The sequence below is a fragment of the Vigna angularis genome, chromosome 8 (assembly GCF_016808095.1).
Source record: "Vigna angularis cultivar LongXiaoDou No.4 chromosome 8, ASM1680809v1, whole genome shotgun sequence".
NCBI classification, from domain to species: Eukaryota; Viridiplantae; Streptophyta; class Magnoliopsida; order Fabales; family Fabaceae; genus Vigna; species Vigna angularis.
This window is the reverse complement of record NC_068977.1, coordinates 31,886,007-31,902,637: the sequence shown is the minus strand read 5'-3', so window position 1 is coordinate 31,902,637 and position 16,631 is coordinate 31,886,007. Positions and strand designations below refer to the sequence as shown.

The window sequence follows — 16,631 nt, the reverse complement described above, 5'->3', positions numbered from 1 at the left end:
CTTACAATAAGATAACTTATAACATGTTTTAAACAACTAATAAAATTATTATAGACACATATCGCGTTATTTTAACTAAATTTTATATGATATATTATTTTTAAGACTTTACTTAAATTTTCATTTTAATATAAAACATTTATAAATTTAAAATTTTCATAATTTTGTTTTATTAATATTTACATTTGTTATAATAAAAATCTATTTTATTACATTTTATTAATATCAAAAATATATTTTAATCGTATGACTCGGCATCTTAGATTTCATAACCTTGAAAATTTGTTAGACTCAAATCTTAGAAATAATCTTTTTTTAGAAATAATCTTAAACTTCAAATTTTAGAAATAATCTCTTTTTAATCTAATTTAAAAATAAGACGTCTGTTTGTAAAAAAAAATTAAAAAAAATCTATGAACTTTATTTTATGAATAGAAGAATTTACAATTTACACTTATTTTTCAATGTATTTTCATTTTTAGCTTTATAACACTAATTCATGTAAAAACTAACTTATTATACAAGTAAAACTAATACTCTTAACAGAATTTTCAAACCTAGTTACACTAATTTTTTTATTAATTATATATTATACTGAAATTATTTCATTTTTACGACTTCTTTTCTATCATTTTCTAAATTGACTTGTCTATCTACAAAGACACGTGGATCTATGTATGTTCAACATGTTTTGAATAATAAGCTAACATGTTCTTTACTTTTTGAAATAAGTAATGTAATATAATACTTTTTTAAAGCGGTTTCTAATATTATATACATAATATAAATCTTAGGATTTATTTTGAACATTTTTTTTTCATAAACATTGAAAGAGTAAACAAATATAAGAAATAATTAACTTTAGTAAAAAAAAGTCATTAATTTAAGAAATTAACATTTTTTTAATTTCGTTTTTATTATCTATATCTTTTTGTAAATAATATATATATATATATATATATATATATATATATATATATATATATATATATATATATATATGAGTGTGTGTGTAGGTATGTGAGAGAGAAAAAGGATAAATTATCAGTTTAATTTGAGTTATCAATTTAGTTATAAAGAAAAGAAAAACATTCATTTTAAATTTTAAACATGATTTTTTAGTCACCGAGCTTCTCGTAGACCTATTTTATTTTATATATGAATGTTAAAAATTCAATAAATATGACTTTATTTTTGCTATGTTTAAATCATATCAGTACATACTAATATTAAAATTTAAATGATAAATATGTATAAATTAAATTTTATAATAAAGAACATGTTATAGTTTTGATTGGAAGAAAAAAAATCAGTTATAATAAAGAAAATGGAATTTACTACATTAATATCATTGTTTGTTTCTTCCTTAATTGAAAATTAATTGTATTTTGTTATTTTTTTCCAAAGCCAGTTTACCATCCAATGTTTTAATAATAACAAATGGAATGAGGTGATGCATGCAAATATGATAAGTTAGTATCAAAATCATTTACGTAAACTTTTTAATGAGAATTTGAATTGTTGAATTATTAATAACTGGATTATAAACACTTAAAAAATAGTTAAGAGCATGAATATATTTTCTTTTCTTTTTATATAAATTGAATTTGAATATTTTCTTATTGAAATATAAAACTTATAAATAAATAAAAATAGTCAAGTTTTGTTTTATAGAGATTTTTTATTTTTTACATTCTCTTTAAGATTTAGAGCAACTTATTCGTATTTTCGAAAATAAGAGATCGTCATAGATGTTTGGATATGAAATTGTATGATTCTAATCTAACATAATCTGCTCATGAGTAAAATCAAATTTTATCTTCTTTTTTTAATCAATTTAAAAAAAAGTCTCTTGAGTTATTATAACTTAAAAGTTCAATATGGATATTTGTTTATTTAAAATTATCAATGTTGAGATTATTAATTTGAGTTTTCAATGTACATGTATAATATTATGTGACTGTGAAAACTATTAAAACTCTTCAATGTCAATAAGCTTATAATATGGAACAAACTTACTTTGTTGTTAGTATGTTAGGTTGGACGATTTTAAAAGTATGTGTTATTCTTCTCTAAATAGGTACAATTAAATATGTGTTAATGAATAATGGTGATGTTGTTGATTTTTTAAAAGTGATAGTGATTTGATACCGGTGAAATATATTTGTTTGTGTGAGTAGTGAACTAAATTGATATATCAACTTAGACAAACTTATTCATTTAGATGTTATTTTAAAATAAATATATCAACTTAATATTAGAAAGCATTTAAAAAGTTCAATTAAATCCACTTTGAAGCTTTGATATATCTATCGAGTATTTTGATTTGTGTAGATTATTTGAACAAGTCATTCTCTTTATTAACCAAAATCTATCAACTGAGTATAGATCAGACATGTGTTATAATTTATTGTGAGATATTGATTTAATGCAAGTATGTAATGCAATTGTAGTTATTATGAATGAGAAAATACTATTGTGAATGGTTTTAGAATGTATATTGAATGAAGAATAAAAGATTGAAATATTTATAGTCTACTAGACTAAAAAAACATATTAGGTGGTGCAAATTAATGGAATGTCCTACAATTGTAAAAAATTAGTGGAATGTCCTACAATGGTGCAAATTATATATTTATATATATAACCGAACTAATTAAAAACTAACTTTTATCACATACATAAATAAATAAGTCAAACAAAACATAACAACAAATGATTAAACTATAAAACATAGAGAAGTAGTAAAAAGGAAAATGATTTGAACAAAAATAACTATGCAAAACTGTATGACAAGCAACTTGAAGATAAAAAGAAAATTATAATATATATATATATATATATATATATATATATATATATATATATATATATATATATATATATGTGTGTGTATGTGTGTGTGTGTTTTTCTACTGAAATGGGATGAGGACGACACCTGTGAAGTGCCTGTCTCCGCTGAACGTCCGCTTCGCTCCTCACTATGTATAACCGATTGGTGTGGGGTGATCTGCGAATACACTCGATGCTCAAGTCAAAATCTGTGTAGGTCTATAGTAATTCAATTATGAATCAAATTAATCCTCTTTTTATAGAGTTTATAAGAATCTGACAAATTAATTTACTTCTTAATCATCATCAATGCAAACCTTAACCACTCAATAATAGTCGTTGCAACATTAATTGCATATTAACTCTGCTCAATTGTTGTCTTGATCGAACGAAGTCATGCTTCGTAACGCGACCGTCTGGCCCATTTGCCTTAGCACCCAGTATGATTGGTCGGGTCTAACCCTATAGCAACAATGTATTATCATCTTCATCAATACATGTACTGTCATTCTTTCTTGTACTATTATCGCGAGTGAAAATCACAACTACCAAAATAGAAGGACGAGTTAACATCAATAATCAAAACATCATAACCAACATACACATCAATTATGATATAACAACCAAATTAAACCTTACATAGTCATGTGTCTCACAACGTTATACAATTACTCCTATTGTTTCACATCACCACAAAAAAATGTTATCTGTGCAAATAGGACAACCACAAGTGAACTCAACATCAGAAGTCGATTTGTAACTCTCACACGCAACTTACCAATTTAAGTGTCATCTCCCATTACTTTCCTCGGAAACTCCAACGAAATATACATATATCATTTCCTATTACTCTCATGGAGAGCTAAAATGAAGTATACACATGTCACTTCTCATTAGTCTCCTCGAGAACCCTAATGAAGTACATGTTCAATATAACTATAATATTACCTTTCACATAAGCACACATTTAGGTTTCCAAATACATTTACGTTTTTAAACAAACATATATTAACATGTTATCATAATCATACTAAATAATATATACCCCACAATTTAGACTCATAAAATACACATCACATACAAAAGAAAAAATAAGAATATAAGTTTCCCTACCTCACATTCTTCACTTTTCCTTAATTTGACGTGTTTTCTATTAAAACATCCCTACACTTTTTCTTCCACCTAAATTTAAAAGAAAAATATAACATTTAATTATCACTTATTATTATCTAATAATATTATATAACAATATATAAAAGCTCATAACAACTAACCATGTATAACCATATCTAAAGATATATTTTAATTTATAACAAATATTAACTTATATATAATAATATCTAATAATATTTTTTTTATTAAATAATTTTTCACTAAATCTTTATTTAAAAAAAAGTTAAAATAAAATTAATCATTTGAATTATAATTAATAAATCATTTTATTTCTTACTTAACTTATTTATCATATCTATATATTTTTTTAATTATTAAAATTTCTACGATTATTTTAAACCTTCAGAGCAAAAGAAACAAAATGCATTTGAATAATGTGATTAATTTATACATTTCTCATTAAAAAAAGTTACGTGTTTCACGTATATATCTATGTCTATTATAAAACTAGTCACTTGTTACTATGATAGTTAAGAAATTGATTAAAATAAAACTTCCAATTTAGTTGGGAAAGAATAAATGAATAAAACACATAAATAACGAGTTAAAGATAGAAAGGATATAGGAAAAAGAAAAAAAAATGAAACATGCTTAAGTAATTGAGGGGATAATTTTATCCAATAAAAATAGTAAAATTTCTTTCTTCTAAAACTTTTTTGTGTGTGTTTATGCCTTTTAATTAAATCAGTTTAGACACAAATGTTAAAAACCACAATAAGTAATCATTCAATTAAAAATATTTTGTTTTCTTAAAAAAAAAGTTTAAACAATTGAACCAATTATAAATAACTTTTTGACCTTATTATTAGCTAAAATAGTTTCTGTAATTATAAATTAACATGAGTAATATATCTATCTTTCAATGCTAAACTAAAACCTAAACATAACTACACTTATTTAACTAATTTTTTTTATTAGACGTTACATGAGATTGAAAAATAGTTTTTCAAAAGAGCAAAATATCGATTAAACAAAATAAAATAAAATGTATGCAATTTGTTCTTGCCGAGGAATACACCCACCAAAAACGAAGTTCCCCTGTTCCCGCGTGTAACAGAGCATAGCAGGAGCAGAGGCAGAAGAGACCACTGAAGAAGCGTACGCACTTGACCCTTTAATGGCGCGGGGGAAGGCGAAGAAGAAGGAAGAAGAAGACACTGAAATCATAAACCCAGAAACGTTGGAGCGCAAGAAGCTCAAATCTTTGGCCTTTGCCAACAACATTCTCTCGGAGACCCCTGCTAGCAGCTCCGTTCTACTCAAACCTTCCTCCGTCGTGGCCAAGCACCACGGCAAAGACATCATCAAGAAGTCTCAGAGGAAGAGCAGCAGGTATCTCTTCTCCTTCCCGGGGCTAATTGCTCCCCTTGCTGGTGGCAAGATCGGTGACCTTAAGGATTTGGGAACCAAAAACCCTGTTCTCTACCTCGATTTCCCCCAGGTGGGTTTTTGATCTGGTATTTCAGCTTTTGAATACAAGTCGGGGTTTTGTGGGGTTTGGCTTGGTTTTGAGTTTCAGGAACTGGGTTGAGAAATCTGGAATTTTTTTATTTATTTACTGTAATTTGGGTCTCGTTTAATTTGATAGAATGTCCTTTATTTTAGGAAACACTGAAAACAGGAAAAATAAAAAGTTTAAGCGAGGATCTTTTTTACTATTTGCTATATGAGCATTTGAAAACAGAAATAAAGTGAAAGCTGAGTTGTATTTTTGTAATAAAAAGTGAAGATAGAAAATAAACGAAGTGAACATTTTCTCAAACTAAACATGGTTGCAAGTGTAACTCGGCTTGTTTCACCTGTTGCTTTGGTCTTCTCTTGGTCTTGATTGGCTTATTTGGAGAAATGTTAAGGAAGGGGATTTATCATGAACCTGTGAACATCAAGCTTATATGCTTGAGTGACTGTTAGTCACAGTGGATTTGGTGTAGGCTAATGGCAGGTCATAAGCAGAAGTTAAGGACAACCTGTGAAGAAAACCTTAGTAAACTTTTAAGGGCTTTGCCAATCATTGTTCTTACTATTAGTGACTGTATCGACTGAAACCATAACATGATAATTCCGGGACTAATAACAGACGAATGTTATCGGTCAGAGAATACTCAACGATCTAAGGAAAAGAAGTAATAAGTAGAGGAGGAAGAAATTAGGAGAAAAATTAGACAGTAGAGGGTATACTTTAGATACAAATTACCTCATCCCCTCCTTCCCTCTATCATCTCTTAATTCTCACCAAGACTCACCTCATGCATTCTCTTCACTTGGGTTTAGCTTCCTTGACCTACAAGTTCTTACTTGGCCCTAGTTTCTTGCCTCTCATATCTTATTGCATTGCTTCTGACTAACTCAGCTGAACTGAAGTGGCTAGTTGTTGTAGTTCACAAGTCTGGTTCAGCATCATTATAATTGATAACCGGTTGCGTGAAAACCTTGTTTAGAGTGAAGTGTCTTCTTTTATATATCTATCGTTTTTTTCTTTCAAATTTTGGAGCATTTTTAAGATTTCTGATTTGGTACTATGTTTTGTATTGGTAACTGATGATGCATTTTCACTTTCACTTTTCAGGGTCAAATGAAGCTTTTTGGGACCATTGTATATCCAAAGAACAGATACTTGACTCTACAGTTCCCTAAAGGTGGAAAGAGTGTAATGTGTGAGGACTATTTTGATAACATGGTTGGTTTTTTTATCCTCCCTGGTTACTTTTTTTTTCGGCTTTTTAGACATTGATTATTGTTTAATTACGAGGAAACTTATAAATGCTTAGTCAAAGAAGTTGCTTGTGCATACTGGCCTATCATAGCCTTTTATTTCATAATTTTATATTGGGTAATTGGGGTTTAGTAAGCATACTTTCTTTCTTGTTACATTCTTGATATCTAAAGGTAGGGGCTCCAAGGAATTCATATTATGGAAGATAGATGAAAAGATGCATTGACTTCTGAGAATATGGGGAAAAGTGCTGTCATGATTCCCATTTCATGCGTAACGCAGTCTTAATTCCTGCATTTATGATATTAGAGTTAATGTTCATAGTGGATTCATTTCTCTTTTGAAATATACGTGTGTCTATATCTGTCACCACAGGTATTCTTCCCTTTTTGTGTCTTCTTTTGACTTCTTGTAGGTATAAGAATAAAAATTTTATGCATTTCCTTTTTCTTCATTTACTAATTAGTATCTTCTGGAATTGCACCTTTTGGGTACGTATGTTCCTCATCAGAAATATCTTGATTTTATTAGATTGTATTTTCGGATGCATGGTGGATTGGGAGGAAAGATGAAAACCCTGAAGAAGCCAAACTTGATTTTCCTAAGGAATTCTATGAGGTTAGGAGCTGTTACAGTATAATAGTTGTCTGATCACAAGAAGCAACTCTTGTTTTCCTTGTTTGGCCTGAAGAGAAAATGGAGTCCATTTTTGTTATCCACTCTGCGAATGGCCTATTTCAGGGGCATCAAGCTGAATATGACTTTAAAGGGGGTGCCGGTGCAGCTTCTGTAGTCAATCAAGGGGTTCCTAGATCCAGGATTCAACATGCAGAACCAGAGTCACCAAAGACACCCTCTGAAAATGAATTGTCTTACAGTGAACTAAAATTAGAAGATACAAAGGAATCGGGTCCATCCCGGCAGTCAACAAGAACTGCAGGAAAATCATACAAGTATTAGCTTCTTTTATATTGGTTTATGCAACGTGTGCCATTCCAGCTACAAAGTTATAAGAATAATTGCTGTATTATGTTAAGCAAAACATTATTTGCCCAAAAATTTAGTCTGTTTTTGTTTGACCATTCTAATATCTGACATGAGTAAAACTTGTAGCAAATCTTTACTGAAATTCCTATTCATTTAGTTCTTTTGTTGGACCAGATTTGCTGAGATTTCGGCCAGTGATGATTCTGGTGAAAACAGCCCTGACATTTCTGATCATGAGGAGAAAGTGGAAGAAGTTGATACTGCTGTAAATGATCATAATAGCTCAAATATCCTTAGAGTTTGGTATACCCTTAAAATTGTGGGTGAAAAATCTTATATGTGTTTTTTCAAGCAATTATATAAACCTCGTCCCTGTATTTTGCATATCATTTCTAAGGCTACACCAAACTATCCCAGATGCTTTAATAGTTGGTTGGTTGTGTTCAACTTTAGTTTTCCTTTTGATCACCTGGCCACCTGGAATTGATAAGTTGCTTGCTCTTATATATTTTATATTATCATTGAGTTTGTATTTTATATTCCTTAATTCACACATACAGAAAGAAACTGTAGTTTTTGACCTTGATAAGGAGGATGATGCACTGGGACATCCACTCAACCAGGAAAATAATGAGTCAGTGTCTCAATCTACTTCAGTCAGTGCATCTACTAAAGTTAAGTCCAGTAATCGTGGTTCCCTTGTCCAAGCTACTATATCCACATTATTCCAGAAAGTGAATGAAAAGGTAAGCTTTTGAAACTGTTTGAATCTGACCCAGCATTACTAGCTTCGAAGAACAATGTTAAATTGTTTGTTCATCCCTTATTCATTTTATAAGTATATAACATTTGTATGCATGCATTAGTCCCCCAGTTAATAAATTCCTCTGTAGAAGGTCCGAAGGGGCTGAGTTAGAGAAACCCAACTCTGTTGTAACTTGCAATTGGAGTTTCTTCTGGGGATATAGGTCTCTCAATTTCCCTGAGTTGTATCTTATATTTTCCTCCGGAGGAATTCTTTCCAAGAGTGTCATAGCAAAGATTCACACTTTCTTGCATTCTTTTTCTTTCTTGACCCACACCTAGCTAGCTGTACCAGTACTTTACAACATGTCAACATTAGGTTCCTCTTGTTTCATAATATCTACGTACTAAAATTATGGTAAAATAGCATATAAGATGTGTGATGATGCTTTGAAGTTGCATGTTTACTCTCTCTAAGCAACTATGGCATAGGTTATTTTGATCTCTTGCTAGTCATTAGGCTACGATACTGTTTGATCTTGTATTGGAGGTTTAGACTGAAATCCTGCTTTTTACCATGGGGTCCAACATTCTTCAAATGCCTTCTCCTTTTGATATAGTTTTACTGTTATTGTTAAGAAGATTCAAGGACATACCTACTTACTATGTTGGGGTATTATAATTGTTCTTGGTATAGATATCGGTGGGACTGAGATTAATATAAATGCATGCAATATGAGCTGATGATTTTTTGATGCATTGCCAATAATTGATAAACCTTACACTCTAGATGAGGTGGTAGAAAGTTAGAGCGTGAAAAAGGATAAAATGGAAGAAAATTAGAAAGGAAAGTGAGATGATTTTATTTGTTATTAGTAATTTTTTTGTTGCTTTTAATATATTATTATTATTATTATAGAAAAATGGAAAAAAAGAAAACCACACATAATTGATTATGTACACGAAAAATACAACAAAATACATATTATTTTGTGCACGTAATTGATTATGCAATCGATTATGTGCATGCAAATCTTTACTCATTGGTGGGAAAAAGGAGTTTATGTCTAAAATCTGGTCCCTTTTCATTTCTTCACAAATCAGTTGATCCAAACCACCTGAATCATCTCTAATCCACTTTATTTTCCATCTGTTGCTAGGGGCCCTGAAGCAAACAAAACATTAGTGCAGAGTGAATTTCCCATCAAACACTGAAATTAGACAAGTTCATCTTTATAACTATGAATTTCACGTACTTCATATGATGGAGACATAACATGATATGATATTGATACAAGAATATAAGAAATTGATAAAATAAATAAAAGTTAGATATGGGCTAAATAAATAAACATGAATTTTAAATGTAAAAAAGTGCATTTTACAGAAATGCAAAATATCTGCAAAGAAATATTGGTCATTTCTCATTTGTTGTTGACTATATCAATCAGCGATAGTCTCAATTAACAAAATAAAAAAAACTAATGTTAATCATTACGTGTGTAAGTGGCCTGGTTTGGGTAGAGTTTATCTTCTTTACCCTTTTTATTTAGCAACCTAAGATTGGGTTGGGTTTGATCATCGGATTAAATAATTGAAAGAAAAGAATCTTTTATTAGAAAATGCCTCAAATAAATAATTTTAATGTTTCTTAATGTTGGAGATTTCACATTAACTAAGGATGGGGCCAATTTACATCATATAAATAAATGCAAATCTTACCTTACAAGTTGGTTTTGTAAGGTTTAATTATACTTAAAGCTTACTTCTTAAGATGGTATCAACGTCATCTAGAGCATATCCTAGTGAAGTTGGTTGTTTGTTGAGCCTACTCGTCATCCGCTATCAAATATCTAGTTCTATGCTCGAGATGTATATACTTCGGCACGATAGGATATTTTAGAGATCCCACATTAACAAAAATGAGACCAATTTGCAGTATATAACCAATAGGAGTAAAATCTAAAAGTTCCTAAAATATTTCGGCAATACTTATAATACTCATTATAAAATATAAAATTAATATATAAATAATGCTTTTTATTCTATGTTTATTGTGTGGTCAAGTTGGGTTGAGTTCATCGAGTTTGAAATTAATGAACCTGTTACCTATCCCAATTCTAATTGGGTGTACTAAATAAAACCAACCTAAGTCACAAAAATGTAGTTGAGTTGGGCGGCTTCTCAGAGTCGGGTGCAACCTGCTTACAACCCTGTTAATCATAACAAAAGAGCTATTAGTTAGACGTCTTTACTTTGGTCATATCACAATATCTCCCCCCTTTTAATACGATCCAGAATTATTTATATATTTTTCCAACACATGCTACAATGCCACAAAGTATTAGTCCTATTCAAATGAAGTATTGGATCTATATAATTGTTTAATTTTGATATAGCCTTAAGGGTATAGAGGAAAATATAGATCTATACATAATTTGGTTCCTATTTAAAGTATTGGATTTATATTCCAAATGTTTTAAATTTCTAAATACATAATGGAAAATTGGACGATAATCCTTGGATAGGAATGTCAAACATGCGTAAATTTCTAAAATCATAGTAGGAAATTGGAGGATAATTGTTGGGTACAATAGGAATCTAGGAATGTCAAACATTTATTGGTACAAACTGGTACTTTTTCATTTTTGGAATATCTGGGCTCATAGCTTATGTTGCAATAAATATACATATCAGTGCACAGTGCTTCTAAGTGGGAATAGGTGGGGTTGATTTCCTGCTTATTTGTTTTAAGTAAAGTCTGAACAGAATTTTAGTTTGTTTGTGAAGCCAACATGTGTTCAGTTTGGTTAGCCGAGTTCAAGATTGGGCCCACTTTGGACTAGTCAAAACCTGTCAATAATAACTGGTTGAACTAGCTGATTTACACAATCTGTTTTATTTTAGATTTTCTTGGATAAAAAAGCTGTTTGCGCTGCATTCAAGATGTGCTAGATGGAAGTATTTGAAAAAATGAGCTTTGAGTGGCTAATCCATCCAATACACACGCACATATGTTCTTGCATTAGGATTGTTTCTATGGCTCTTCATCCAGTTCAACCAGGCAATTTAAATGGTTGAACCAGGACCAGAAGTATTGCCAGCCCACTGTCTGGCATATTTTATAAATGCTGCTTTTAAGAATCTATTGTAAACTTTGAAACTTAAATTAAGAGCTTGGGTTGAGCCACTGGCATTTTGCAACTTATGTTGCTTTGGGAATCTTCCCATTCTGTCCCAAATTTGTTAAACAACACCTGTTATCAAATGCCTGTGATTATGCAAAATAATAACTTTCACACCATTCACTGAGCTATTGTTATTTATGTGATTTCTTTCATGAAACCTTTCTAAGAATAGAAAAATGCTTCATGGTTGTCTAAATCTACGAAGTATTTCTGCATGACTTAGGAAACCCTAATTTTACAATGATTTTACCTTTTTGATATAAACTGTTCTGAATCATATATATCATGCTTGGTATGGCTAAACATTGGTCAAATTGATTATCTTACAAAAATCTTATATTTTTCAGAAGACTACAAGAAATTCAAGGAAATCTCCATCATCAAAAGGTTTTACTTTCCTAGTTTTTTTTTTTACATTATCACAGGCAATATTATGATAATTGAATAACAAAAATTATTAATATTTTTCAGCTTCTGGCCAAAAGTTGCAGCCTGCTGGTTCAAAACGAAAGATTGATCTGGTTGAATTTTCTTTCTTCTGAATTTCTTGAATCCCTTTGTCCTCAAGTGGGAATAAGAGTCTTCCTTAATTGGTTATAATCATTTCATATTGGAAAGGATACATGCTGAGTTATTGGCTATTGTTGTAGGATGAAGGACCCAAGAAAAGGGGAAGAAAGCCTAGGAACAAAACTACTGGTGAGTATTCTTCCTTTTTGCTACATATCTTCTAATGACTACGTGTTGCTATCATTATCGAAAGGTAGTAATTCAAAGTGAATGATTGTGCATCTCTTCATATTTGGTAAGACCACACTAGGGAGATATTCATTGGTTCCTCATAGCGATGTTTGTAGTTATAACAAGAACCCAGTCAAATATAAACTAGATGCATCTTATTGAAGCTGTATTGTGCCACCACTAGCATTGCCTTGCTTTGTGATGACTGTTTTTGTTTCCCAATAGTCACCATGCCCTTTGCTCCCTAGCAGTCACTGCTTGTTCAGAGCATTTTGTTTTCCGGTACCTCCTTCCTAGCATTCTCTTACTTTCCTGAGTTGTCGTGTCCTATGAGCATTTTTGCTTTCTGGTTGTCATCGTGCCCTCCGGTAATTTTACTTTGTAGCAGCCGTGGTGTCTTCTGAGTAGTTTTTGTTTTCCGGCACTTGTGATTTGTGACCGTTTTTAACATACCCGTTTCATATGACACATGTTCGAATTTGATGAAGAGTATTAGAGATATGATTTGATTATGTTAAATATATGATTTGATTACATTGAATACGGAGATATTATATGATTTGATAGAAAAATATTTATCAAATCAAATCATATCTTCCTATTTAATGTAATCAATCATATTTCTAACGTAATAAAATCATATCTTTGACCCTTCTTCTCAGGTTGGAAGTTATGTACAATGAGACAAACTTGTTACAAGTGTCATCAATACAAGACCTCTTAAAAGGCTTAGTTAACATGTCAACAACTACTTGGCTGCTGGAGGTGCCAAAGTAAATAATGGCATAGCTAGAGTATATTTCCGGAATTGACTTTCTCTATTATGTCAAAGTGACCATCAATCTTTAATATGCTTCGTTTAATCAAATCTTTAACATAGGCAATATTGAAGGTTGGATTTGTCCCAATGAAGAAATTTTGGTTCCAATGAAGGGGCTAAAAAAATTGGCAATCTTTTCAATTTGCATTTGTTTGGTTGGAAAGAAATGCTACAAATTTCACTAGTCTATTTTTATGATTCATTTGGAACAGATTTGTCCAAAGGCCTTTTTAAGAGGTTGTCTTTGGTAGGTCTTCAATGTTATTAGTGTTGTGTTGTAATACGTGTTTCACGTGCTTAGTCTCTTGCTATCTTCTTTCTCAGTAAATTCTTTGTTCAACAAAAATAATAAAATTGTCAGCAATATAATGATCAAGTAACGATAAGTTCTAGATTAATATTTTAAATAATAATTGATTTAAGACTTCCTATTGTAATTAGTCTTTCATTTTGAGTGGCCCGGTTGATGCTGTCGAACTAATATATCATTATGCTTGCTTTGTGATTGTATTCTGCCAGCATATAATCAAATCAATGGAGGAAAACGAAGGATTATTGCATGGTATTCTAATTGTTGTAGTATCTGTCTAAATATTTCAGATAATTTATATCCAGTTGCATTCTTTTTCATATAACTACCAATATGCATTTAAAGCTGGTCTTAAAAAGAAGCTGTTGCATAAATAGAACTTCGGCAAACTTATCATGCATGTTAATTTTCCAGGTGAAAAAATCAAGGCGAAAAGCAAGCAATCCGATGTAAGTTTTTTTCTCAATCCATAGCTTTAAGTGATTGAATCTTCTTTAAGCGGGTTCTTACTTTTCATGCTTAATCATAATGCACCCAATCCGGCTACTGATAGGGAAGTAATTTGCCAACCCTTCATCCATTTTTTCAAGCGATCAGCTATGCTTTCACAATTGGCAGCACTAATTTGTCTTCTCACTGTTAATTTCACATTTGCTTTCACTATTTAAACTTATCTACTTAAATATATGCTTCTAGGATCACTCCTGGTCTGATTTGTACAAATATTGAAGTCAATATCATTGTTCAATTTCATCCCTGATAATTCTATACTTCTGTTTTATTTATTTTTTCCTTTTTCACGTATCATTGATTTCACTAGAGATATTCCAATTTTAGACTGGCATTGGTTTGTGCTATAAGCATATAAGTATCCATATAGTTCCATTGATATTTTCATCTGGTATCTCTGAAATTTGAATGAGCATCAATCTCCCTAATATGATTACTTGATGCTCTGAAATATCTTAACAACTATAGGAAACTTGGTATCAGTTTTACAGTTCTCTTTGAACTACTAGTTTCATATTCACATGATAATGTAGGATGAAGATGATGATGACATTGAAGAAATTTCAAATGCTTCAGAGGTATTTCCCTAACTTTACACATGCCTCTATTCACATGGATGCATGTAGCTACACAATCTTATAGTTTCATAAAAGGCATGGGGCTAATCTATATACTTTTTGTGCTTATAATATTTGTTTTGTTAAGGATAATGGAAGTGATGAAGAGTGGACTGCTTGACCATAATCTAAGTTGTGGTTGCTAGGAACAAGAAATGACAAGGCAAGGTCATGCAAGTGATGTGATGATACCCTTTATTTCTGTCACTAAGAACGTGACAACTTGGATTTGCTTACCATGTGGTTTTGATGGAATTATGAGAATAGGTATAATACCAATATCATGAGGTTAAGAGGAAGAGAGAATATAATCTGTTTAATGTATACTGTTGAAAGTGATGTCATTTAACTCTTTATCTCATTTGGGAGTCATTTGATGTATTCTAATCAATTTTAAAGTGATGTCATTAGTAGAATTTGACAGATTAATTTTTGTCTGAAGTATAAATTAGTTAAAGTTGTTTCTACTCAAAATTAGTCTAGGAATTTCTAAATTGACACTAGGCATTAACTATTTATGTAAATTCACATAATTGACATTTTAACGTGATTAGTGAGAATCTATGTAAAATCAAAGTCACATGTTTTATTGACTTTTGAAAGGAACTAGATGGGAGTAATAAAAAAAAAATGAGTGAACCTGGTTGATTCTCTTTTCTTGGCTTGAATTGAGTCAAAATATAATTTTAGAATTGATGACAGACCTCAGTTTGTACACAATTTTCTCACTTCATAACCCTGGTTTCTTTTTTCCTGTTTTTTTTTTATATATATCAAGAATCAGTTCCGAATACTTTAAACTTTTTGAAAAATTATGAGTAAAAGTTTGTTAAAATGAGAATATTTTTTTAAAAAGTTATTAACACACCAGCTGGTATTACATATCTGTTTACTAACCTCATGTTCATTAAAAAATTAATTTATCATGGTGCTAAGCTCTGTTTTTTGCCCGAATCATTGAAGAGTTATCTATAATTGTCCACAAAGTTAAAAATTTGAAAAGAAAAGAGATGGACTCTTTTATTCAACTGTCATTTTCAGAGCTTCATACAATAGTTTAATAATATGATCGTTTCCTCACTAAGCCAAAGTTTAATAATAGATCTTTTGATGCAAAAAGGAAAAATAAAATAAAATAAACAGTGTCTTACCTAAACCAGAAACCCACCAATTTTTAGCAGTGTTCTTATACGGCACAACACAATAAATTATTCTCAATTAGGGAAAGGATTCAGAAGTCAAGTTTGTCTCCATAGTTCATCTTCAAAAAAGGTGTTGCATCGTGGTTCATGGCCACGTCTTTTAGTCAAATAAAAACAAAACTTGATAACGTTTATTTGAGTCAAATTAAACTTGCTAAAAACTAAAGTAGTTGGAACTCAACAATCCATGATATTTCCTATTCTTCTATCATCCATAGTAAAGGAATTAAGTCAGTTTGGTCACATTCTGATCATTCCAGATTATCAATAATATATATTTAATTCCTTTAAAATAACAAATTCTGCAAAATGTTAAAGTATTATTTTTTAAGAATTTGTTTTTTGCAAATCTGTCATATTGAAAGGAGGATTTCAATAAAAATTAATTATTGACTAGATTGGTTAATACTTTTTACAATAAAGTATTTTTCCACTAATTTTCCTTTGAAAGTTTTATAGGTTTATGGAAAATTTAAGGATTTCATGAAATCAGGATGTTTCTTTCCATGGAAGATGCTAGTTGTGATAAACCAAAACTCAGTCCAGCACGAGGAATTTTAACAATTTTAGAAAATAAAATTACATAATATTTAAATTAATTATAATTTTTTTTTTTATTTTTAAATAATTTGTTTCGATAGAGTAATAAAAATATCTTAGATTTAAATTTTTTTGTCAACTTAACTTCACCTTTATACAAGTCAACTTGAATAAACCTTCTGTGCGAGCCAACTTGGCTCAACCTTCAACGCAAACCAATTTGGCTCAACTTTCAGTGCGAACTAACTTGGCTC

At 30.3% G+C, this 16,631-nt stretch overlaps 1 protein-coding gene across 3 annotated transcripts; it reads left to right on the top strand.

Moving 5' to 3' along the window:
* The first annotated feature begins 4,994 nt into the window (after positions 1-4,994).
* Positions 4,995-15,042, top strand: LOC108343832 (DNA-binding protein RHL1). 3 transcript variants are annotated; one of them, XR_008244767.1, is made up of 13 exons: positions 4,995-5,446; positions 6,572-6,682; positions 7,250-7,336; positions 7,460-7,671; positions 7,880-7,993; positions 8,265-8,451; positions 11,985-12,024; positions 12,109-12,158; positions 12,288-12,336; positions 13,718-13,760; positions 13,923-13,957; positions 14,552-14,596; positions 14,724-15,042. XR_008244767.1 is itself a non-coding variant. In XM_052867007.1 (12 exons), coding segments are annotated over exons 1-11 (1,212 nt in total). In that variant the 5' UTR covers positions 4,995-5,122; the 3' UTR covers positions 14,554-14,596; positions 14,724-15,042. The 3 variants fall into 3 exon arrangements, 2 of the variants coding, with proteins under 2 accessions (XP_052722967.1, XP_052722966.1); XM_052867007.1 differs by lacking the exon at positions 13,718-13,760 and having other exon boundaries at positions 12,288-12,340; positions 13,926-13,957; XM_052867006.1 differs by lacking the exon at positions 13,718-13,760 and having other exon boundaries at positions 4,996-5,446.
* Positions 15,043-16,631: the final 1,589 nt, after the last annotated feature.

Bases quoted from the DNA above. Each gene is read 5' to 3' on its own strand.
- LOC108343832 (XM_052867006.1), top strand. From the start codon at position 5,123: ATGGCGCGGGGGAAGGCGAAGAAGAAGGAAGAAGAAGACACTGAAATC. The intron at 5,447-6,571 runs GTGGGTTTTTGA...TTCACTTTTCAG, and splicing joins TCTACCTCGATTTCCCCCAG to GGTCAAATGAAGCTTTTTGG. The intron at 6,683-7,249 runs GTTGGTTTTTTT...TGATTTTATTAG, and splicing joins AGGACTATTTTGATAACATG to ATTGTATTTTCGGATGCATG.